Below are 24,238 nucleotides of genomic sequence, written 5' to 3'. Positions count from 1 at the left end.
CCGGGAGAGTTGCTTGTGTTGGGTTCAAATTTTCGCTCTACCAAGGCAAGATATAATATGCATCCAGCTTTAGCCGAATATCGTGAGTGTTCAGCGAAGTCCGCTAGCCATTGGCCTTACGTTCAGGATACTCCTCTCTGTCTTTGCGATGTTTGGTTATAAGAGAATGTTGCTCTCACCATCAACCCGTCAAAAGTTAGTACACACTGCTAGATTCTGGAAATAGCTCATTATCTGGTAAGCACACGAGGATGCATCACATATATATGTGACATCCGCAACCTCAGATTTGGGTTTAGCATTTACCTGCTTTTTTTTTTTGATAACGGTAGGAGACGGAGCTTGGTTGTTTCTTCCCCACGCCGCCCCAAATCCTCCCCGCCTTGCCCCTCCCCCCCAAAACCCTAGCTCCTTCTCGCCGACGATGCCGGGCATGCCGGCCGACAGCGGGGGCGCCATAGTCCCTTTCTCGGGGGAGCCAAAGCACGCGGCGTCGGCACCGCCTGTGCGGCCCATCCGCCACGGCGTGCCGCCGCCCATCTCCCGCGTCTACATCTCCTGGTCAAGCGGCAACCTCCTGCAGGTCGCCTGCCTCCGGCCTCCGGGTCCAGAGGAAGGCGCCAGACGCGGCCCGGAGGAGGTCGGTGGGAGGGTGGTGGAAGTGAACCTCGGCGTCGGCGCTGGCAATGGCAGCACGGAGGTCGAGGAGGAGGTCGATGAGGCAGAGATGCGGCGGATCGAGTACGGTTCGGTACCGGCCTTTGCGCTGCTGCAGAGCAGGAAGAACGCCCTCGCAGATGCTGCTGCTATGCAGCACATGCACTCAGTCTCAGAGCACGCAGAATGGTGAGCATTTTGGTTTTCATTTGGTCGCTGCTTAACGCAATTTGGTTTTGATTAGGGATTGATTTGAGTACCAATTGTAACAGTGAGCTCTATTTCACATTTCTTACGGTTCAGAGGTCCAAATCGCTTGAGTTTGTTTCACAACTTATGCTTATATAGGAAATGGGCATTACATGTCTATTCAAAATCTTTAACTTTCGCAACCAATGTTACAATTGTAATGACTTTGGCAGCTATCCATGTGCTATAGAAGCTGTAGTTGTACCTCTCAGACGTCCGGTCTGAATTCCGATGCATATATTCATCATGCCTGCAAAAATAAACCTTACTGGGCAGTCGTATCACAGGTAGAACCTTACAAGTTACTGTAAAATCTGCTCATGTTCTTATTGATTCTTTTTTTATTAGGTGGCAATATGTGCTCGAATACAGCAAAACCATCGGTAATCTTCTTGGCAACCAAGATTGTCTTCCTGCTCTCATGATTGAAAATCCGAGGGCAATTCTTAAGGTGACCGTCTATATGTGTTACAAACTTAGAATGCTTTCTTATCATTTAAGTTCACTTATATTTTTATTGTTTCCAGTAAGGAGTAACTGTTATATTTAATTTATAGGTCAGAGAGAAGTCTACTAGTTTAAAGGCTGCCTGGGAATTGCTAGAAATATTTTATGTTGACAAAGAGTTACACAGCTGGCTTCCGGAGCGGCTCGTTGATTGGTTAGCCGTAATGCTCTTTCTGTCAACAATTGCCTTGTTATACCTTATTAAGTCCTATTTACTGTCAGATGCCTGGACTTATATCTCTCTTATTATTCCTCTTTTGGTATTAGGATTACGACAGCCTCTTGACCAAGACGGATGGCACGGTGTATTTCAAGCTCAACAATTTCCAGAAAAAGCTAATCAACCTGCAGGTTGATTCTTCTATTCTTTGTGATAGTATATAGGGGCCATTCTGGTATACAAACTTTAATAACTGGCCGCACTGTTGAGTTGATGCTCTGTTATATTTTATCTATTTACTTCTGTTAATATGTATTACTTCCATGGTCCAACCCTTGTACCTTAATATTGGTGAGAGTGAACTGACAATAAGAGGTATTTTTGTAGATTGTTGAAAATGATGATGATTACTGGAATGGATTATCAGCAGCACTGTCAGTTGGATGGCTTGATGTCGTGGTATGTCTATATGTTTTGCATGTCTTTCATAGGTTTATACTCTTGTGTGTAGCTTGCCATCTGAAGTTGTTTTTCTTGCAGGTGAATATGCTACGTTTTCATGGATCATACCAATTGGATCAGATGGACAACCGTGAGGTACTTAGGTTGTTGCTACTTTCAGGCCATTCTTGATTTCTTTGTCACTTTGTCAGTGATATTGATCTTGCAAAAAAATATCATTCTGGTTTGATAAGGGCCTAGATCATCGATAATTGTATTGCCCTATTTGCCTTCTCCTTTTACCAAATTAGAATTTAAAACTACCCCGATTTTCAAGTGCAGAATTGCAATGAAAAATGCGCACTCAGTTTGTTCCTTTTTTTTTTCTGTGAAGTTCATGTGGTTCAGCTATTGCAGCAAGTGCAGTTATGTTATATTGTTAGCCGTATACATTAAAAGTTTAATCCTATTTAAAATATTGAACAGTAGCCTAGAAATAGTATGCTCCCACCGCCCTCCTGTCGATACAGCTATGAAGAGAACAATTAGGTGGCAATGATGAATGGATCCATTCTAATGCATAATTTTGTTAACATGATTGTGGGAAGAGAGTGATCTGTAATGCAAGGACTCGTAATTTCTCTGCTCTGGGATTTGACTTACCTTCATATTTTGCTCGAATAATTTTGATTCATGAATAAGATAGAACAAGAAAGTTACTCTGCTATATTTTCCTGATCCATTCTTTGATTTTGATATCATTTGTGCTAATTTACTTGCGGTTATCACTCGGACATAGTATTTTATTTATACTTTTGCAAGTTACTTGTATATGGGGCATGTATTTCCTTGTAGCTTTGCCCATATAATATGAAATTATCTGCTGTCAGTATGTTTTATACAACTAAACCTAACATAAACGGCTTTCGTCCTTTGGTCCATCAGACAGAAAACGGGTTGGTTGAGGCTGTTGCAGTTCTTGTCTCAACAATGCCGCGCATGAGACCGGATTTACCAAAGGGTAAATTAGGCCAGTGCTGTAAAACAAGACCTGATTTCATCAAGGTATGCTTTATAAATGTTGCCATCTTTTTGAGCACTTTACCATTTCTTCTGTACCCCTATGAAAGTTGGATAGATCTAAGCCACTAATGACATGATCATTTTCCCCTTATCCTCGCAAAATCATAACAATGTTAATTATCCTGTTTTTACCCTCATTGCTGCTGCACAGTACAAGCTATGCCTTGCATGACCACCATGATGACTGGTTACTGCTGCTCATTAGAGTGCCTCCGTACCACAATGTTATAATTATACTTCTGCTTTCTCATGTTCAATTTCCACATGATGGTGCTGCTTGTACTGTTAGGTAGCACCATCGCTACTTTCCATGCTGCCAAACTTATTTTGCATTTTTTTATTCTACTGTTTGCAAATGATTGCTGGTGCTTTTGGCTCCCTCTTCATTACTTGCTGCTGCTTCCTTGGGCTGCAACTTGCTTTGTGCCCACTGTTGAAATATGAGTGCATTACCACCTTTCCTCTAATGTCTGGCGAACTGTTTTGTGCATGAAAGTTTATAGTATCAGAAATAAAAGCGACCTGGCGAGCACTGAATATAAAAAATTCCAGCCCATGTCGAGTCCATGTCATAGGCCCAAGGGAGCCTATATGTGTGGGTTGAGTATTAAGGGGCTGTTTGGTTCTAGGCCTAGCATTGCCACACTTTGCCACATATTTTTGCCAAGTTTGCCTAAGGTTAGTTCATCAAAATGAGAGCTACAAGTTGGCAAGCCTAAGGGAATCTTGCCACATTTTTTATGTGTATGCCACGTGGGGCCCAAGTGGGCTTGCCTAAGATGTGGCTTCAACCAAACACTCACCTAAGTTGGTCAAACTTGCCTAACTTTTGGTGTGGCAATCTTTGGCAAAGTTAGTCACAAACCAAACAGGCCCTAAGTATGAGTATATTCCTCACCATTTGCCACTACCTTTAAGTTTTGGGAGAACTGATTGCTGCTCGAAACTCATTATCCACCGAGGTTCAAGGAGAATTATTTGGGGACAACTCTCTAAATGGTGTAAAAAACACAAATACTTGCTGGGGGTGGCGTGTCTGTATTGGATACCGTATCGCACATGGATTTGTCCCCGATACATATCAAGGGAGTATCAGCTGATTATGCATTAAAATTACCCAGCCCAATGACTAGCGTATGTCTCAACCCTACCTGTAGCGAAACACATCCCCGATCCCTCCCTCTCCCAGATCCAAAATGTCACAACCTAACAATCAGAACAACTATCCAAAACACACTACCATAGCTCGGACAGTCCCGAAAACAAAACAGAAGGGAAAACGAACGCAGCTGTCTCTCATAGCCCTGTCTTCAAAATGCTATCTTGCACCCATCCTCTGAAGCTGAATAATGAGGCTCTGGATCTTATCTTGCATGTCCCACACGTTTCCCGTCGTCCTTCTGCACATCTTTTAATGTGGCACATATGCTCTTTTATTGGAGTTTCATTCCTGCATTCGGTACCCTGAGATGCAAATCTTGACCTTAATGGTAATATGACACATGGTTCAAAGTGAAATATGTGATTCCTTGGTAATACTTCTAATTGAAACGGTTTTACCTTGTTACTCATCTGTGAAACTGGGTAGTGTACTGGTTGGGCTTGGTGAAATTGTTATGTCAATCTTCCATAGTCATTCTTTTTGCCTTCATAAGCTTTAAACTTGTGTGTTAAAAAAAGTTGTCCCAGTTGAAGTTCACAGAAAGATTTGATGAGCTACTTGTATTTGCAGGCATGGGAAAAATGGCGAGGTCAAGTAAGTAAACTGGAGTGTAGTGCATTTTGGATTCAGTGCAGTCACCAAAAAACTCGTGATGGTTTGAAGAATCTGCTTCACATCATGATGGGAAACATAAAGGATCTCACTGCTGCTACATCCCATTGGCTGGAGCTATTCGCTTCTCATTTTCTTTATATAAGGCCATTTACGGTGGTTCGTCTCATACCCATGCACTTGCCTCTTGTATTGTCAGTTCCAATGCTTTGTGGTTCATTTGCGTGAGTAATTCTCAGTTTTCCTAAATACTTCTCTGACATTCCTTGATTCCTAATGCTTGCGTAAAGATGTCCCAGATGCCCTTATTTCCCTATTACCTAAGGATTTGCATGCAGTTTCCTCCCATGGTTTTCAGTTTCATGATTGCTATTAGAGCAACCCCTTGTCGACAAGATCATTTTACAATTGAATGTGTGCTCTAATCTGTTACATGACCCCAGGACCCATTGTATGAATGCCACCACCTGCTCTAAACAATGGCCAGCTATTATGGTTACTTAGAGCTCTCACTGTCACAGTTCTACTGGCTAGGGCCTAGGGCACAACAACTGCATCTAGCTAACATGGGCTCGAGTCCTCATCTTCTTTGGAATGAAAAGCTGGGGAATGTGGTCACACCTCTCGGTCTCATTCTTTTATTATGGTTATTGATTTTGAATTGTCTTTGTGCAATAATTTGTGCTTTTAAGATGGCTAAATATTTGCCCTGACCGAATTTCCTGAAACCTCTTATCTCTCGTATGATGCAACAGTTAGCTTTTAATTTAATATATACATGTGAACAGTAAATCAAGGAGTCTTTGTGCAACAGTTTAGCCTTTTCTCTCCATTGTTTCAGGGCTTTGAAGGGATGCATCACTTAGCACAGAAATGCATACAGCTTAAGCCGTCTTTCGACACTAATGGATTAACAGGCCTCCTTAACGGCATCCTTTCAGAAAATCCAGAGGTTGGCAAGCAACATTATCCTGGCGGACTCCATATAACCCTTGTCTTTCCTTTCTTGGTGATGTAACATTTCTTTTTCATGGTTAGGTTGTCTTGGCGGAATGCACAAAAAAATTTGGGCCTTGGTAAATGGACAATCTGTTACTCGGAGTATTTGATTTCTACTTACTGTCAACATTGAAACACTGTGGCCTAATAGATTTTGCCATCTGTGACCACAGGATGGTTACACACTGTATGGAGCTGTTGGCAGCTGATAATGACTATGCAGATATTATGTTGCATGAAGAACGACCTAACTTTGGTGGCATAAGCATAGAAGAACTGCACCGGCTAGTCTATGCTCAAGTTTTGTGTTCTCATTCTTTAACTTGGCAGGTGAGTTTTATGTACTCAATGCACTACCAAATGACTAGAGCAGCTTCTGCTCTGTTCTGTGGTTTTAAATATTGAGAAAAGTCCATTTTGAACCTTGAACTATTGTGCCTGGTATGACTTGAACCCCAAACTTTCGAACTGTCTATTAAATCCTGAACTTTCTAAAAACCATTGAAATCAAACCCTAGAACGATTTTGAAAAATGGTTTTGTGTTAGTCTTCTAAAAAAGTATGAAAACAATTCATGGATGTCATAAGAAAATCATAAAAATACTATCTATATCATGTGAAAAATGACGAGAGAAATTCATTTATCTTATCCAGTGAGTATCCCCACCGTATTCCTATTTTTTCGAAGTCAGGAAAAGGGAATTATCGGGGATATGTGTAGCCGAGTGTATCTCCGCGTCGCCTGCTTCATGGGGTTACGGCTGACCCAGCCGTATTGGTGCTTTCTAGTTTTCACATTTTTCGAAAACAGCAAAATGTAAAACTACTATCTAAAGCCAGGGTAGGGTTTGTTGAAGTGTATATGTGGATTGCCTAGCCCTTTCCATCAGTTTGGACTTTTGGTTGCGTTGGCTAGTGCATGAAGCTTAACAGGGTTGAAGTTAAATGGCGTTTAATATGGATGGTTTCATAGTTCAGGGCTTTATCGGACTTTCAGCCATGGTTCAGGGTTTACAGTAGACTTCTTTCTTGAATAATATTCTGATGTATGTGGGTCTGAATGTTCTAGTGTATGTATGTGTATTGTGTAGTTTGCTACCATCCGTTGTCCACTTTGTTGTATCAGATCTATAGAACCGATGTTGTCTATCTATGCTAGGCGAAATGTCTTATTTTGATGTTGTTGGTAATGGCCATCTTGCATGTTTGGTACTCAGATTGCACCGACTTATCTGTCCTCGTGTCTGAACCAAGGCCTAGGGCTGCTGGAGATTCTACTTCTCAAGCAACCCATACAAGATAACCGTCTAGTGCTGAAGGTACGTTTATTCAACTTGATATTTACTTGTGGCGTTTCTGTATTTTTGTTTGTCACCTAAAACTCGTTTCTGTGAGCAGACTTTGGAACTTTGTCGTTTGTATGAACTGGAGAATGTTGGTACAAACATCATGAAGGTAAAATGTGGTTGGTAATACACGCGTGACTTTATTTTTAAGATAAACACAATTTTTCATGAGCATCTTGGGTTCTAGAATGGCTTATTCTTCAACTAAATATTCAAACTTAACTTTGGAATTCTGTATTTAACTGGCTCAAGATGTCCTGTCTAATAAAATTTTCTTTTTGGTTTCAGATTGCAGGCATTTACCATTGGAAGCATGGTAGAAAAGGAACTGGGGTTTACTGGTTTCAGCAAGCTCATGATAAAGTACGACTTGATAGAATTGCTCAACAATTGTTTGAACGCATTGGGAAGTCAGTCGCAGATGATAATTTTAAGGTGTCAAATTCTTCCCTCCTCCCCTACAGTTAGTTTGGTCTTCAGTATTAACCAAGTAAAATGGATCAAAATATGCAGACAATTTAGTAGCTATATTATTCTTGACAGTATCTAATAGTGATTTGCTTGGTCAGCAATGGGAAGGGTTGCTCGAGTTACTAGGTTCAGACATTGGTAGTGCAGGTGGTCTTGAGTTCCTTCACAGGTATTTATTTCTTTTTTGATTTTTTTCATCAAATTATTGTTTCTTTTCTATACACAAGTGTGACATCAGCTTAATGTATGCTTTTGCAAAGGTACCGGGATTTCAAGAGATCCCTTCAACAGGCACTAGAAGGAAGGACTGGCGAGGCTGCTCGGCAGACCGTGGAGTTTCTTATACAGGTAAAAATGTTCCTGCAGTTCAATACTTCAATTTAAGCCCACTGGTAGAAGATGTGCAAAAAAGCATGCACCTTGTAGAAATAATTATGTTCTCGTTTTTTTTTCGTATACACATGTAATTTGTCTTTTGCAGCTAATGAGAAATCCTTCTACACCACAACGTTTCTGGCTGCCCCTTCTACATGACTCGGTAAGCTCCCGCTGGTTTGATTAGTATAGCACTAAGGATCTTCATTCAGCGAAGTAGCTTAGCTAAATCATATTTCTTCATCTTATCTTAATCTGAATTAACATTTAAGAAGTTTGGAGTTTTGATTCCATTTTCTGTCGCCACCTTTTCTACAGGTGAAACTACTCAACTGCAAACCCTGCCCTTTACTGAATGTTGCTGAGACGACCTTGTTGCTCAATAAACTACAAGAGTTGTCCATGGCCAAGCTGCGTCCTGACTTCTGCAGTAATCACCTACCAAGCCATGCACTGAGCTCTGTCAGATTGGCTCTGGGATCAAATCTTGCCCGTGCCATTCTTGAAGAAGCTTGAACTCTGGTTGTATCTGGTGGAGTGTCAGCTCCAGTTTGGTGGCGTTGCTCCGCAGTTACATTGTCAGGCTCCATATTTTGTTGCTGAGAAAGTTCAGCGGCTCTGCTATAGATGTATCACATATTGTTTTTAGCTTTGGTGATCTCATCTGTCTGTTGTTTTTTTATACGAATCGGTGCTTGTAACTGTATTCTTGGGTAAAAAAACCAGCATGTTGTTGCATACTCCCTCCATTCTACTAAAATATAGTGCGCCCGCGCTTCCCGAGGTCCAACTTTGACCATAAATTCAACCAACAAGACCGACTGCGGCGGGAGAAAAAAATTATATAATTGAAAACTTCTTTTGAATAGGAATTCACTGGTATAACTTTTGCTACTGTCGTAGTCGGCCTTGTTGGTTAAATTTATGGTTAAAGTTAAAGCACGGGAATAGAGGAAGCACTATATTTTGGAACTTGTTGGTTAAATTTATGGTTAAAGTTAAAGCACGGGAATAGAGGAAGCACTATATTTTGGAACGGAGGAAGTAAAATCTAGTGTGCTTATTTTTAACATGCACAGTGGACCTGTGGAAAAGAAAGTATTCCTTCCGTTCCATAATTTTTGTGTGGTTCTTGTTCAATGGAGTATATCTGCTAAAAAAAATTTAATCTGAACGACTTGGAATGTTTCTTCCTCCATAAATGTTTTTATAATTGGATAGAGCAAATCTTCTAAATTTGACTGGTTGTCTGGTGTGATTGTGAATACCATTTTTGTTTGTGTAGACAAAAGTCCAACGAATTCACTGGACTGAAGGCCAAGACATTAGCCACTTTTTGGTGAGCTTTAGCAACTCGTAGCCAGCCAGCATATAATCGGATGGGCGTTTTCTTTTCTTTCTTTCTACATATAATCATGATGATCACCGGTGAATTCGATCTGAAAACTTGGTAGCGCCAAATCGCCCAAACAAGTTCACTACTCCACTGCTACGGTACGCAGCGGCCGACGGCAGGGCACCAACACAGCAGCTACTCCAACAGCCTTCGTCTGCTCCCCCAACTCCACTGCTCTGCTGAGCCGCCATGGCGGAGCTCGAGGCCGGGTCCATCTCCATGGCGGCCGGCGGCGGCGGCCGACTACGGAACGCCCTGAGCGGCGTGCTGTGTGCTTTCACCCTCCTCCTTATCGGCGTCCTCGCCTTCTCCATCCGCCTCTTCTCCGTAAGATCCACTCCAACGTTCTCTAGATCCTATGGCCAACTTCATGCCCGCCTCACATGTTGGTGTGCCGCAGGTGATCAAGTACGAGAGCGTGATCCACGAGTTCGATCCCTACTTCAACTACCGCGTCACTCAGGTCAGTTTTGGCGGCGTCACATTGCTGCCCACTGTCCGTTGCTCAGGTGCCTGTGGAGTGTAGCAGCACTGTGAAACTGAGCTCAAAGCGTAGCAGCACGCGTTGCTGTGTTTGCTCGGAGCGTTATTACATTCGAATTTTGGTAACTACGGCTGTAGGAAGCTTCGTTTACTTTCACATGGTAGTGGTATTAAGCGGCGAGAAAATTGGGACGAATATTGGTTTTATTTTCCCCAATGGGAAGGGCAAAGCATCCTGGCCTCTGCATATGATTGGGGACTTGGGATGTACTATTCTTTTGTGTAATTTGCTGCTTACGTTTTCGTACAAGTATTGGTGTTCCATAATGTGTATGTATTTTTAATCTCTATATGTTTCCCTGCCTTGTCTCAGTTTTTGTCAAAGAGTGGAATCTACGAGTTTTGGAACTGGTTTGACGATCGAACATGGTATGGTTGCCACTTGCCGGGACACATGAATCATTCAGTATGCGTTATGAATGTTCGTCGTTTCATACTGTTATTTGTATGTTATAGGTACCCCCTCGGACGTGTTATTGGCGGCACCGTCTATCCTGGTTTGACACTGACGGCAGGCACGATATGGGGGTGTGTAAAATGTTTGATTCCATAGCATAGAGCAACGCGTTGTCGGACAGCTCTGAAAAACCGCGATTGCGCCTCAAGTGTTTTGCTTGTATAGGTTGCTAAACTCCCTCAACATCCCATTGTCGGTGGAGACTGTCTGTGTGTTCACTGCTCCGATTTTTTCGGCAAATGCTTCCTGGGCAACTTATCTGTTGACAAAGGTTGTTTTCCTGATATAAGAATCACATGTGCTTACACTAGTTCTACAACCACAGAAGTTCTGTAGTAACTATGTACTTTACCTTCCAGGAAGCGAAGGGTCATGGGGCTGGTTTAATGGCAGCAACTATCTTAGCGATGGTATTCTCTGTTTCTTTTATCTTTTCTTTATGGAGGGACTGCTCAGTTTGGCCATGAGAAAATTAAGTTTTTTTATATGCCTACCTGATTTATATTTCTCATTTTATACCTTGCTGCTTACACTTGTGTATTGGTACTTTGCTGTGAGTTCCAATGGACAAATGTAGGCTAGGTCTGTTCATCCATTCGTTTGTGGGTAAATTAGAGAATGGGGATACTTTGATGCGATATTTCTGTTAGCTTTGTAAAAATTGCTTCCATATCTCCAACTGTATGAGCAAAAGCTTTTGATTTGTGTCTTCATTCTTCCTAGCCGAATAACTTTTTCACATCCCAATCCTCATTTGTTAGGTTATTCTCAGTTATCTCTTTTCTGGAGTAGTTGTCAAATCACTTCTCAGCCGATCAATGTTTAGGAGTTGAATTTGGCATTTCCAAACAATGGAGTCATATTTTGGTCCTCTGGTTTGAGCTCCAGATGATTTTACGTCCTAATCATTTCAAGTGAGCTTATTTGGTTCTTCGACTTCACTATTTATCCGAAAAGCCTTCTGTAACCGACAAGGTTCATTTCTTACATGTCAAAAACAGGAAAATTCAGAGAGATTTTACAACTGTTTAATCAGAAGAATCAGTATCTAAAAACTGAGAGCTGAATGATCGAAGCAGCTTCATTAAAAAAGTTGAGGTCCAAGAATGGCCTGGCCTGGGAAAATATGAAAAATAGGGACTGGAACACAAAGCTGAGAACCAAAATATTTCTTAATTATGAAAGTTGAAATTTCCTGTGAATAAAAATCCTAATGATCATAAGGCTGTGTTTTTCTCATTTATTTGGGATCTGCGACCATGAGACATCATTTTTTTTATATAAATATGCCTACCTACTGCTACTATAGCCTTATACACTATCTTGTAAATAGCACTTGATCGAGAAACTACTTATCATTCCTCCTAATACGCAGGTTCCCTCATACATCTCAAGATCTGTTGCAGGCAGCTACGATAACGAAGCTGTAGCAATATTTGCTTTAATATTCACATTTTATCTATATGTAAAGGTTAGGTTCTCAAAGCGTCCTTCGAATTTTAGGCCTTGTTCATTTTAACCTTCTCTTTGTGCCTTCAAGAAGATAACATAATGATGACTGTGCAGACACTAAACACGGGGTCACTCTTTTATGCAACACTTAATGCTCTCTCTTACTTTTACATGGTAAGTTTTTCTTCGAAAATGTTTAGAATAGCTACAAGTCTCAGAAAATTCTTCACATTATACTGCATTTCCGCTTTTCAGGTCTGTTCCTGGGGAGGCTACACATTCATCATCAACCTTATCCCAATGCATGTTCTCCTGTGTATTGTAACTGGTCATTATTCTTCACGACTTTACGTTGCTTATGCTCCCCTTGTAAGTCGATAAGTCTAATGGCTTACCAATTGGTTATGCACAAATGAACAGCACAGATTCTCATTATCATGATTAGCACCATGCAGGTTGTGTTAAGAATGGTTTAAGCGTCTCAATCACCGTAACATGGTGACCCGCATGTATTTGTATTGATATGACTTGGAGTACAAGGGAACCGATGGTTACAGCCTAACCATACGGGAGAGATATACAAGGGATCTAGATAGAGATAGAATACAGAGATAAGTTATCTAACTAACTACCTCCCTTGATACGCTTGACAACAATATTGGTTAACACCCTCCCTTAATCTGAACGTCTCAAGTTCAGATTACGCTTGAACTCCTCAAATTGTTTTGTAGCCAAGGCCTTTGTAAAGCCATCTGCAATTTGGTCTCTGGAAGGAACAAACCGAATTTCCAGTTCCTTGCTAGCAACCCTTTCTCTGACAAAGTGATAATCAATTTCAATGTGTTTGGTTCTTGCATGGAAAACAGGGTTAGCAGAAAGATATGTTGCTCCAATATTGTCACACCAAAGACATGGAGTTTGTGTATGACGTATCCCAAGCTCCTTGAGCATAGCCTTAACCCATATAATTTCTGCTGTAGCATTTGCCAATGCCTTGTATTCTGCCTCAGTGCTAGAACGTGACACAGTTGCCTGTTTCTTTGCACACCAAGAAATCAAGTTAGGACCAAAGAAAATAGCAAAGCCTCCTGTGGACCTCCTGTCATCCAAGCAACCTGCCCAGTCAGAGTCAGAGAACGCACTGACAAGAGTAGATGATGACTTGGTAAATGTTAGTCCAACATTCAAAGTATGTTTCACATATCTCAGTATACGTTTGGCAGCAGTCCAGTGAGCTGAGGTAGGTGCATGGAGAAACTGACATACTTTATTAACTGCAAATGAAATATCAGGCCTGGTGAGTGTGAGATACTGAAGTGCACCCACCAAACTCCTATACTTAGTGCCATCCTCCTGACTCAAGGGCACACCTTCTGTAAGAGAAAGTTTTTCTGAACTAGATAAAAGTGTGAGTGATGGTTTGCAACTCTGCATCCCTGCCTTGCTCAAAAGATCAGTGGTATACTTTGCCTGAGAAAGATGAAGACCACCCTCATTGGTCGGCCTGACCTCAATTCCAAGAAAATAATGCAAATCACCAAGATCTTTAAGGGCAAATTCAGAATTTAAATCTTTCAAAAGAGCCATGACTGCGGCATGAGAGGAACTTGTGACAATGATGTCATCAACATAGACAAGAACAAAGATGACTGTGGCATGCTGATTGTAAATGAACAAGGAAGTGTCAGACTTGGATGGAACAAAGCCAAGAGCCTGCAACTTAAAACTCAAGCGAGAATACCATGCTCGTGGAGCCTGTTTCAGTCCATACAAAGATTTGTCCAGTCGACAGATATGAGACGGCTTGTGGGGATCTACAAACCCAGGAGGTTGTTTCATATAGACTTCCTCTTCCAGAACGCCATGAAGAAACGCATTCTTTACGTCTAGCTGACGAAGCGTCCAGCCTCTAGATACAGCAATAGAGAGAACAAGACGAATAGTGGCAGCTTTAACAACCGGACTAAAAGTGTCCTCATAGTCAAGCCCATACCTCTGTTTGAACCCTTTGGCAACCAAGCGTGCTTTATAGCGGTCAATAGTGCCATCTGACTTGTTCTTGATACGGAACACCCATTTGCAGTCAATCACATTAAGACCTGGACGAGAAGGAACAAGATGCCAGGTACGGTTTGTCTGGAGAGCAAAAAATTCATCATCCATGGCTTGTTTCCACTTGGGATCTGCAAGAGCCTCATGAACAGTGCGGGGTTCACCTGTAGGAACAGCAGCAACCAGCCCATATTTGGTTTTATAATTAACAGGTTGTAGTGTACCACTTTGAAGACGTGTACGCGGAAGAACGGAGTGAGCCGGAGCGGGCGCAGAAGATCCCATAGGGGCAGTCTCCAGCGAAGCAGCAGATCCCAGCGATCCCGAGGAGGAGACAGCAACGTCAAGGGGATCGTCTGCGGCGCGCGACTCATCAGGTGAAGAAGAGCCAGGCGCAGACAATCCAGAGGAGCCGGGCGCAGCCGACTGGAGGCGCCGCATGCACGGGATCGGCACGATGCAGGTCCCGCCTCGTGTAGACGCGGGTGACAGGCGCGAAGCGAGCGGGAGACTGGTCCCCCGGCGTTGGTTGGCTGGTTGTGCGGGTGGGGACCGACCCCACATCCTGGCGGCACGCGTCGTGAGTGGGTTGGCGTGGGGGGGAATCAGCCTGGGAGGCGCGGGCCTCCTGACAAGGCGGTGATCCCGGCGTAGATACGCCCGGACCTGACGCGGTCGGGCGCACAGATCCCGAGGCGGATCGCCCCTGGTCTCTTATGCCTGCGACATAATCCTCCTGGACAGGGTTTGCGTCAAAACAAGCATGGTTTCCTGCACCGTTTGCGCTGCAAGTTGTTCCTGTAACACCAGACTCAGGTAAAGGATTAGGAGAGTTAGTCAAAACTGGAGCATCACAGTTATCATTACCCATACGATCAACTCTAGAAAGATGAGAAGGAAAAAGAAGGATCTCTTTGCGAAGGAGAGCACCGGCATTAGGATGGAGTGAGGCAAAAGGAAATTGTGTCTCATCAAATACCACATCACGAGAAATATAGACGCGACCAGTCGCAACATCAAGACATTTAACGCCCTTGTGTTGAGCACTGTATCCAAGAAAAACACATTGCTTGGAACGAAACATAAGTTTACGAGTGTTATAAGGGCGAAGATTGGGCCAGCATGCGCAACCAAAGACTCGAAGAGTGGTGTAGTCCGGTGTGATATGCAAAAGGCGCTCAGTGGGAGTCTCGTTAGAGATGACACGACTAGGCCACATGTTGATGAGATGCACAGCGGTAAGAAACGCTTCATCCCAGAATTTTAGTGGCATGGAGGCGGAAGCAAGGAGAGCTAGTCCTACTTCAACGATGTGACGGTGCTTGCGTTCGGCTGACCCATTTTGCTGATGCGCATGGGGGCATGAGACATGATGGGAAATGCCAATCTTTTGGAAAAAGGAATTGAGCTTCTCGTATTCCCCACCCCAGTCAGATTGCATAGCAATGATTTTACTATCAAACTTGCGTTCTACAAGAGCTTGAAAATTATGAAACACTTGAAAGACATTAGAACGCTTTTTGAGCAAATAGATCCATGTGTACTTACTGAAATCATCAATAAAACTTACATAGTAAGAATGTCGACCAACAGAAGTAGGGGCTGGACCCCATACATCAGAAAAGATAAGCTGCAAGGGCTTGGTTGACACACTAGTGGATACAAAATATGGCAATTGATGACTTTTTGCTCGCTGGCATGAATCACAAATAGTCTCTAAATTTCTCTCACCAACAACTGGGAGTTTATTTTTACTAAGGATTTGATGAACAGTAGCAAATGATGGATGACCTAAGCGACTGTGCCACCTTTCAGCGGAAAGCTTGATGGCACCATAAACTCTTTTATTGTATGAGCAATACTTAGGAAGTAATGCATAGAGTCCTTCCACACAGACACCCCTATGGAGAATTTCCTTCGTGACCTGATCCTTGATCAAAAAGAAGAAAGGGTGAAATTCTAGAAAGACATTGTTATCAAGGGCAATGCGATGAACAGATAAGAGAGTTTTGGAAGCATTGGGCACATGCAAGATATCTTTTATTTCAAGGTTTTTGTATGGGGTTTTGATATGTGATTGACCAATATGACTTATCTCCATACCTGCACCGTTTGCTGCAGTGTAGACTTGATCATTGCCACGATACTTCTCATGCATTGTTAGCTTCTCCAATTCTCCCGTGATATGATTTGTTGCACCGGTATCCATATACCAGTTGGTATCGACACCGTATGACGTATCAGCTGCAGCAGCAATTTTTTTCTTTTGGGACGTATCATCGGCATAACGCCAATCACAGTCCTTAGCAATATGATTAGTTTTTTTTGCAGATTTGACATTTACCCTCATATCCTTCGTAGCCTTGGAAGTTTCGGCCCCTGTTGCCGTTGGAGGAGGAGCGTCGGCCGTTGTTGTTGCTGGGATTCCCCTGGTGATAATAGCCTCCGCCACCACCACCATGAAGGGATCCACCACCGCCGCCGTAGTTGTTCTGGTGGTAGCCTCCAGCACCACCGTTCGGGTAGCCGCTGCTGCCGCCGCCACCATGGCCACCTCCACCGTAGCCGGAGCCGCCACTGGATCCACCACCGTTAGGATGGCCACCGCCGCCATAGCCAGGGCCACCACGAGGGCCGCCACCGTTGCCCTTCTGGTTTGTGTTGCCGCGGTAGCCGCCCTTGTTGCCTCCTTGTCGCCCGCCACCGCGGGAGATGGAGTTTGCCGAAGATTTGAACCCGCCGGCTCCGTTTCCATGGAACATCTCGACCCTCTGGTCGAAGTTGGCCACAAGAGAGAAGAGAGCGTCGACGGTGGTAGGCTCCGTGCGCACATCCAGCGCGGAGACAATCGGTTGGTACTCCATGTCGAGTCCAGCAACGATGAAGGAGATGTGTTCTCCCTCCCCGATCGGTTTGCCCGCCGCTGCAAGCTCGTCGGAGAGAGATCTCATGTACCCGAAGTAGGCCGAAGCCGACTGGGATCCCTTCTGCGCATTCGTGAGAGAGGCTCGGATGTTGTTGACGCGAGATAGGGACACATCAGCAAACATGTTCGCCAGCGCATCCCAGATTGCATGTGATGTCTCAAGGGGGGCGACTTGGATGAGAACTTCTTTGGATAGGTTTCGGAGGAGATAGGCAACTATTTGCTGATCTTGAATAAGCCATGGGGAGTAGGCAGGATTTGGGACAACCTGATCCTTCCCATCGGCGCCTTTGGAGGTGGTGGTTTTGGAGGGTTCTTGGATAGTTTTATCAAGATAGCCAAAAAGGCCAGCGCCCATGATCTGTGATCTGGCCTGGGCGCGCCATAGGACATAGTTGGTACGGGAAAGTGGTTCAGAGGTGTTGTTGTTCAGGCCGGAGAAGATGGCCGAGCTAGAGGAGGACATGGTTCCTGGGATGATCGGTGGAAGGTAGGATCTGTCGATGGAGGATGGGTAGAGGCGAGCTGGGGATGGGTTTCTGTCGATGAAGGGTAGATGGGAACAAGCTAGACGAGGTGGAAGAGTCCTGCTCTGATACCATATTGAATTCATGCTCCAGCCAACTCCTTCAAAAGTCCGAACTGATGGAGGGAGGCGGGCAATATATCTCAACACTCCCCCTCATGTCTAGGCTATTTTAGTCCTTAGACGTGGGATCGGTGTAGGCCGCAGAATCGTTTTTATTTAATATTAATACTGCATTGGCAGGGTCTTGAACTCAAGACCTCTTGGCTCTGATACCATGTTAAGAATGGTTTAAGCGTCTCAATCACCGTAACATGGTGACCCGCATGTATTTGTATTGATATGACTTGGAGTACAAGGGAACCGATGGTTACAGCCTAACCATACGGGAGAGATATACAAGGGATCTAGATAGAGATAGAATACAGAGATAAGTTATCTAACTAACTACCTCCCTTGATACGCTTGACAACAATATTGGTTAACAGGTTGTACTGGGAACACTTCTGGCAGCATTGGTACCTGTGGTTGGTTTTAATGCAATATTGACATCAGAGCACTTTGCATCATTTCTGGTACACCAATTGATTATCTACCTACGCATGTGTTCCTTTCCCCCCCTTAAATTGTCTGATTTCACCCAATTTTTGTATATCTGTTAAAAAATTGCTACTCCCTCCAATCCATATTACTTGTCGCTCAAATGGATGTATTTAGCACTGAAATACGTCTAGATACATCCGTTTGAGTGACAAGTAATATGGATCGGAGGGAGTAATTGCTTTCTCTTTATTTCTGAAAATGATGATTGAATTCCAGGTGTTTATAATCCTCCATGTGGTTGCTCTTGTGTATTACATCAAAGGACTTTTAACTCCTCGGCTGTTCAAAGTGGCCATGACATTTGTACTAACGGTTGGCTTGTAAGTTTCTGATGTCAAAACCAGTTAATGTGCGTTAAAAGACGTGTTACACTTGATACTGGTTCATAATATTGACAGACCAAACATTTGTTTCTCATAAGTCAAAACAAAGTAGATGTTCTGTACACATTCTAATATCAAGGATTCCTGCAGAGCCCTTTGTTTCGCTGTAGTAGCGGTACTTGCTGCATTGGTCGCATCTAGCCCAACAAAAGGTTGGAGTGGGCGCAGTTTGAGTCTACTTGACCCGTAAGTTCTCATAAAGTATTTGTTTGGCGCAAGACTTGTTCTTGTTTTTGTTTCACTGATAACAAAGCCTTCACTCTGGTTAACAATAAACATGACAATTTTAATTGGAACCACCTTTCCTCTGGATTTGGAGTTTCTAAAGAGATATGCTACCTTCTAGGTTTCCGCATTAGTACAAAAGAATTGTGATTTCTATTAGAGTGAATTCCAGTTTTTACTCCATACTCTGACATTTTTGACACAAATTACCCCATTTAACAGTTTTTCATCCGGATTACCCCATTTAGTAAAAGTTTTGCCCCCATTTAAAAAAATTACGAGTTTTTATCCCATTTAGTGATCTATCAGGTGAGCCCTGGTCATCAGGCACACATGGCGTGCCACATCGCATTTTTTTTCTGGCATCTTTTCCCGTGCCTGAACCGGTCAAATGGCTTAGCCGAACACAGTTTTTTCTCACGGTCGGCAGATGTACACACGTACCACTTTGCCTTGATAAATTACTTCTTCATGTCACGCAGCTCCTTGTTCATTGTTTCCACCTCATTCTTCTTCATGGCATTTGCTTCTGGAGCACTGATATATGTACGACAGGCCTTATCCGATATTTGTATGATGATTTGGATCTGACTTTGCAGCATTTGGGCAAAGGAAATAAAGACCATTGGATTTAGCATCGTGCTAGTATCGTACAAGCAATTATCATATGTGCAGTAGTTCCGTTGCTTCTGGGTGTTGCATCGTACTAGGCATAATTCCATTGATGCTTTGTATGGCAAAAGAACCACTGGAGAAGCTGTCCACAACCTAAAATACTTTAAATGGGGTAAAACTGGCAAAACTTTTGTCGCATGGGGTAATTCGAATGAAAAGCTATTAAATGGGGGTAATTAGCGTAAAAATATCAAAGTAGGGGGTAAAAAATGGAATTCACTCTTTCTATTACCTACGATGTACTGATAACTTGAAATTTATTCTGTATACAGGATGGACATAATTCTGATTCCTGTTTATGATGAATTCTTCTTCTGTTTCTATATAAGTTGATGCCTTGAATTCCTTCGCTTTGTTCCATTCTGACAGAACATATGCAAGCAAGTACATCCCTATCATTGCTAGCGTGAGCGAACATCAACCACCTACCTGGCCTTCTTACTTTATGGCTATCAATGTGCTAGCCTTCTTAGTTCCTGCTGGGATCATAGTAAGCATTCATGTTTTGTTGGAAAATGATTTTACTTTGTGTTTAGCATGGTTTTAATTAATTTGTTGCAACACAACCTGCAGTCATGCTTCTTACCTTTATCTGATGCAAGCTCATTTTTGGTCTTGTACTTGGTAACTTCAGTATATTTCTCTGGGGTAATGGTAAGTCATCACTGCTAAGACATTTACAGTACCGTATTGCTTTATTTATCAGTTGATAGTGATGTTAGTGCAATGTTAGGTACGACTGATGCTTGTTCTTGCCCCTGCTGTGTGCATTTTGTCTGGGATTGCTCTGTCAGAAGCTTTTAATGTCCTCACACGATCAATGAAATTTCAGCGCCCAATATCAGATGATACCCTTCCAACTGTATGATTATTTCATTAGTACTATTTTTCTAATTTTCTTATCCAGATTTAGTTTCAACAAAAGGTTTACTGATGTACTGTCCTGTCAAATTTAAGGGAGGAGATAGTACCCCAGGGAGTTCCAGTACAGCCACTATCACAACTTCCACGAAAAATGCGAACATAAAAAAAGAAAAAATGGGGACTATTTCAAAGGAAAGATCATCAAAGAAGAGTCGGAAGGAAACAGAATTGGTGGGAAGTTCTCCTGTTAGGCCCGAAAAGGAGGAGAAGCTTTGTGTACTGCCTTCTGAAGCATCTGCCATGGGTATACTGTTCCTGATCATGCTTTGTGGACTTTATGTGGTAAGGTATCTGTTCTCACTGGAAGCAGCATTCTCATTAAAAGTGACGCTATTACTTAACGATGCCATTTTTGCAGATCCATTGTGTATGGGCAGCTGCAGAAGCATACTCTGCACCCTCAATTGTGCTGACATCACGTTCACACAACGAGTTGCATGTTTATGACGATTTCCGTGAATCTTATGCATGGCTGCGCCATAACACAGAAGTAGACGATAAGGTATGCCTTCGAATAGACCTACTCTGATCACTTGAATTGCATCATTCTGATAGAAAGATGGCAATGATTGCTGTAGGTTGCGTCATGGTGGGACTATGGTTATCAGACAACTGCAATGGCCAACAGGACTGTGATTGTAGACAATAATACCTGGAATAACACGCACATAGCGACAGTTGGGACAGCAATGTCATCCCCAGAAAAAGGAGCATGGGAGATCTTCAATTCCTTAGATGTCAAATATGTGCTTGTGGTCTTTGGAGGTTGATGTGTTTTGGACTTGCAGAAATAACAATATTCTAAGCAAAGTGCTTCCTGAATCCCGACGCCATAAAACCTGACGATTTTATTTTCAGGGCTTAGTGGCTACCCAAGTGATGATATTAATAAGTTCCTCTGGATGGTTCGAATCGGAGGTGGTGAATTCCCTCACATCAAGGAACAGGATTACCTTGTGAGTGGTGAACTTGTGTTCTGCAACTATCGTGCATATCATTTGGTAGTGTCGTGGTAGAAAACTAAAAATATCAGTTTGCATTCTAGTATAACATGTGGAAGAAAAGCACCATCAACTATGTGAAATTTCAGACTTCTTCTGAGTTATTATGTTATATTATTTCTATAGAGGGATGGCAACTACCGTGTTGATGCTCAGGGCACTCCAACAATGCTGAATTGCCTCATGTACAAGCTTTGTTATTACAGGTCTGTCAGTGCAAGGAAGTTACCATGCTGAGGTATCACAATCATGGATTTTCTTTTGACATTTGTTCTCCTTTGCATCTAGATTCGCTGAGACTGATGGCAAGGGGTTTGACAGAGCGAGAAAATATGAAATAGGAAGGAAGCATTTTAAACTGACCCATTTTGAGGAGGTACAGTGCTATTACTCTTCCCTCCAATCATTTAGAAACCAGAATCCCCCTCACAGCTTTGCTTGACTGCACCTGCAACGTGTTCATGTACCATATTGCTTAATGCAGGTTTTTACAACCCAGCACTGGATGGTTAGGATTTACAAACTGAAACCGCAAAAGAACAGGGTCCGAGGAAAGTTGAAACTGAAATTGAAATCTGTAAGCCAAACAACACTACAGCTTGCCTACAATCATGTATCCGTCCGATCCAAATTAATTGATGCAGCTTCAGTACAACTTTAGTACTTTTGAATCTTTAGCATCTTTTCCTTTCTTCTTGACTGCAGAGTTCGAAAACAAGTTTAATGCGCAAAGGGGCTGGAAAGAAGAACCCATGGCAGTAGTCGAATAGAGAACACATGCCCACTATTACCCTTAAAGAACACAAACTCACTATTTGGCTTGCCCAAAGTTCACGATCTCGGGAAAATTACACGCTAACGAGAAGAACTTGGTTAGAGATATCCACATTTTTGTATACTTTGCCGCGTGTCACATTTCTCTCTCTTACACCTCCAGTGTGGTTCTGTGGTGCAAGGAGAGGAAAGAGGTATCCCGGATGCAGGAGATTCCATTTCCCATGTAGCAATTGAGTGAACAACAGAAATTTTGAATTATGTCAAGGAGTGAACAACTTGCTGTGTGCTGTATACAACGTTGCACCTCGGCATCATCGTCACCACTTCTCCCTGAGCAAAGCAAGTGCCTATGATACCTTGAAATGGTATGATTGGCACTATGTTACAAAAGGTATTGTTGGCACTCAGTTTTAGAGTTGGCCATCAAACTTCTGGATTAACTTCACAGCTTATCCAGTTCATCTCTCGGCTTATTTTAGATAATCATTCCTATCTGACCTTTTTTTACCTGCAGTTATATTTGAAGCAGTGAGGTCCAAAAATATGAACCCTTTTATCAAAGGGAAGGAATTATTCTGTATGCAGCCTGGATAAGCTGGAAGCCTTGACATTATGTAGAGTTTGAATTAGTTTTGGTTGGGGTGTGCCAGGCCAGGGCAGTTGTGCAACGCCCAGACGACACATGTGAGCCCCAGTAGCAAGCTACTATTGTGGACCCACCCCCATAAAAAATAAATTTAATATCATTGTAAGCACATGGCCCACATATCAGATATTAAACTGATAAGAACAGATACTACACTTGATCTTAGCCAAAAGGCCGAGAAAGGTATGAGTTCTCTTGGTGCGCTGCCTCTCGTTTTATACACCTCTCCCGGCTCGCTCCGTTCAGCGCAGGCGAGGTGGTACTAAACTAGCATCACGCGCATGCTCTATGCGGGATTGGCGTGGTTTTTCATTTTTTCTGAAGGCTGGGATCGGCGTAGCTGGGCTCTTCGTAACCAAATCTCCCAAGGCCAAGGCCCAGACCGTAACGCAACGACGACCTTGCTGCGAGTAAACGATAAAGCCCAAACTACACGCTTTGCGTGGCCTGAAAACAAAGCTACGTCGGAGGAAACGGACCGAAAAAATGGCTCAACCGGTGGGTACCATCGAGACCCAGGTATTGTGCGTCTCGTGTCTTAAAAAAAGAAAGGTATTGTGCGTATCGTTTCTCAAAAAGAAGAAGGTATTGACCAAAACTATCCATGCTGTTTAGGTAGTTAAAAAAAACTATCTATGTTGTTTAGGTAGTTCCAGTGAGCTCTACGTGTTGCATAGCTCGAAAAAAAAATCTCTATGTGTTGCAAAAATATATGTTGTTTCATGAGGAATCAACTTGTCAAGGATGCTACTTGTAAGTTATGTGCTGCAAAGTTCGCCGGTGCCTGGCAAGTATCCAATGTGGGTACTTGCAAATTCTAGCTTTGTGCAGCCCCACCTTCTGATTTCAAAAGGAAAACAGTGCAGTAGAATTTTGTACTCCCAAAATAACTATCTCAAGCTTAGTACAACTTTATACTAGAGCTAGTATAAAATTAAGGCACTTATTTTGGGATGGAGGAAGTATATGAGAGGCTACTTGGTTTGGTCCCAATACTTGGCATTTGTAGGCAAGTCTAAAATACAGACTACCAAATTTTCGTGCAATTCTCTACAAAAGCTAAACGTTGGCTTCCTAAAAGTTAACATTGCCAAATGTTGACATCAAACCAAGTAGAGGCTCATAGTTTTGTTAGTTCTCACTCGCCTCAACAACAACAACAAAAGCCACCCAAACAGGTTGGAGTAGGCTAAAGTTGAAACACATAAGATACTAAAATCAAGTCATGATTCTTCCACACGTTCATGTCCATGACTAGTTCTTTGATGATATTGTAAGTGCATCTAGTGTCACCCCTAATTAGTTTTGAAGTATTGACGACAATGTGGTTGAGGACTAATGTGTTTGTGAGATTTGTAGGAGAACACAGGTAGAAGTCCCTCACTGATTCGGTTTACCTATCGGAGATGACCCCTAAAAATGCATGAAGACATTGAAAACAATTGTGGTTCGTGAAGACATTCATGTCGAAGATAATGACGTGTGAAGACATTCACTTGAAGACAATGGAGTGCGAAGACATATTTTCTTTCGTAGTTTCATTTTCTTCTTTCTTGAGTCATAAGAACCATCGAACTGTCAAGTGGGGTC

At 42.7% G+C, this 24,238-nt stretch overlaps 2 protein-coding genes and 1 non-coding gene across 5 annotated transcripts; 2 read left to right on the top strand and 1 right to left on the bottom strand.

Moving 5' to 3' along the window:
- The first annotated feature begins 314 nt into the window (after positions 1-314).
- Positions 315-8,802, top strand: LOC119276828 (nuclear pore complex protein NUP85-like). The gene is made up of 18 exons (XM_037557993.1): positions 315-846; positions 1,255-1,357; positions 1,464-1,574; positions 1,681-1,764; positions 1,961-2,032; positions 2,114-2,170; positions 2,960-3,079; positions 4,830-5,030; positions 5,713-5,823; positions 5,910-5,947; positions 6,044-6,200; positions 7,088-7,189; positions 7,269-7,325; positions 7,505-7,651; positions 7,786-7,856; positions 7,948-8,035; positions 8,169-8,225; positions 8,381-8,802. Exons 1-18 carry the CDS (start codon positions 425-427, stop codon positions 8,576-8,578), a joined length of 2,196 nt encoding a protein of 731 aa, XP_037413890.1. The 5' UTR covers positions 315-424; the 3' UTR covers positions 8,579-8,802.
- Positions 8,803-9,417: 615 nt separating this feature from the next.
- Positions 9,418-22,803, top strand: LOC119276827 (dolichyl-diphosphooligosaccharide--protein glycosyltransferase subunit STT3A-like). 3 transcript variants are annotated; one of them, XM_037557990.1, is made up of 25 exons: positions 9,418-9,785; positions 9,859-9,921; positions 10,315-10,370; positions 10,458-10,529; positions 10,624-10,729; positions 10,818-10,868; positions 11,834-11,929; positions 12,025-12,084; positions 12,166-12,279; positions 17,903-17,989; positions 18,234-18,337; positions 18,491-18,586; positions 19,670-19,790; positions 19,874-19,954; positions 20,034-20,162; positions 20,258-20,506; positions 20,583-20,726; positions 20,803-20,989; positions 21,083-21,180; positions 21,352-21,431; positions 21,514-21,601; positions 21,710-21,802; positions 21,931-22,097; positions 22,182-22,393; positions 22,517-22,803. In XM_037557990.1, exons 1-23 carry the CDS (start codon positions 9,648-9,650, stop codon positions 21,985-21,987), a joined length of 2,370 nt encoding a protein of 789 aa, XP_037413887.1. In that variant the 5' UTR covers positions 9,418-9,647; the 3' UTR covers positions 21,988-22,097; positions 22,182-22,393; positions 22,517-22,803. The 3 variants fall into 3 exon arrangements, with proteins under 3 accessions (XP_037413887.1, XP_037413886.1, XP_037413889.1); XM_037557989.1 differs by having other exon boundaries at positions 21,931-22,393; XM_037557992.1 differs by lacking the exon at positions 17,903-17,989 and having other exon boundaries at positions 21,931-22,393.
- Positions 22,639-22,835, bottom strand: LOC119282852. The gene has a single exon (XR_005138895.1). It is a non-coding gene; the product is annotated as a U2 spliceosomal RNA (small nuclear RNA).
- Between the last annotated feature and the right edge of the window lie 1,403 nt (positions 22,836-24,238).

The sequence above is a fragment of the Triticum dicoccoides genome, chromosome 3B (assembly GCF_002162155.2).
Source record: "Triticum dicoccoides isolate Atlit2015 ecotype Zavitan chromosome 3B, WEW_v2.0, whole genome shotgun sequence".
In the NCBI taxonomy this organism is placed as follows: domain Eukaryota; kingdom Viridiplantae; phylum Streptophyta; class Magnoliopsida; order Poales; family Poaceae; genus Triticum; species Triticum dicoccoides.
This window is presented reverse-complemented; position numbering and strand designations above follow the sequence as displayed.

Bases quoted from the DNA above. Each gene is read 5' to 3' on its own strand.
- LOC119276828 (XM_037557993.1), top strand. From the start codon at position 425: ATGCCGGGCATGCCGGCCGACAGCGGGGGCGCCATAGTCCCTTTCTCG. The intron at 1,575-1,680 runs GTAATGCTCTTT...TTTTGGTATTAG, and splicing joins GGCTCGTTGATTGGTTAGCC to GATTACGACAGCCTCTTGAC. The intron at 8,226-8,380 runs GTAAGCTCCCGC...CCTTTTCTACAG, and splicing joins TGCCCCTTCTACATGACTCG to GTGAAACTACTCAACTGCAA.
- LOC119276827 (XM_037557990.1), top strand. From the start codon at position 9,648: ATGGCGGAGCTCGAGGCCGGGTCCATCTCCATGGCGGCCGGCGGCGGC. The intron at 17,990-18,233 runs GTACACCAATTG...ATTGAATTCCAG, and splicing joins AGCACTTTGCATCATTTCTG to GTGTTTATAATCCTCCATGT. The intron at 20,163-20,257 runs GTATGATTATTT...GTCAAATTTAAG, and splicing joins CAGATGATACCCTTCCAACT to GGAGGAGATAGTACCCCAGG.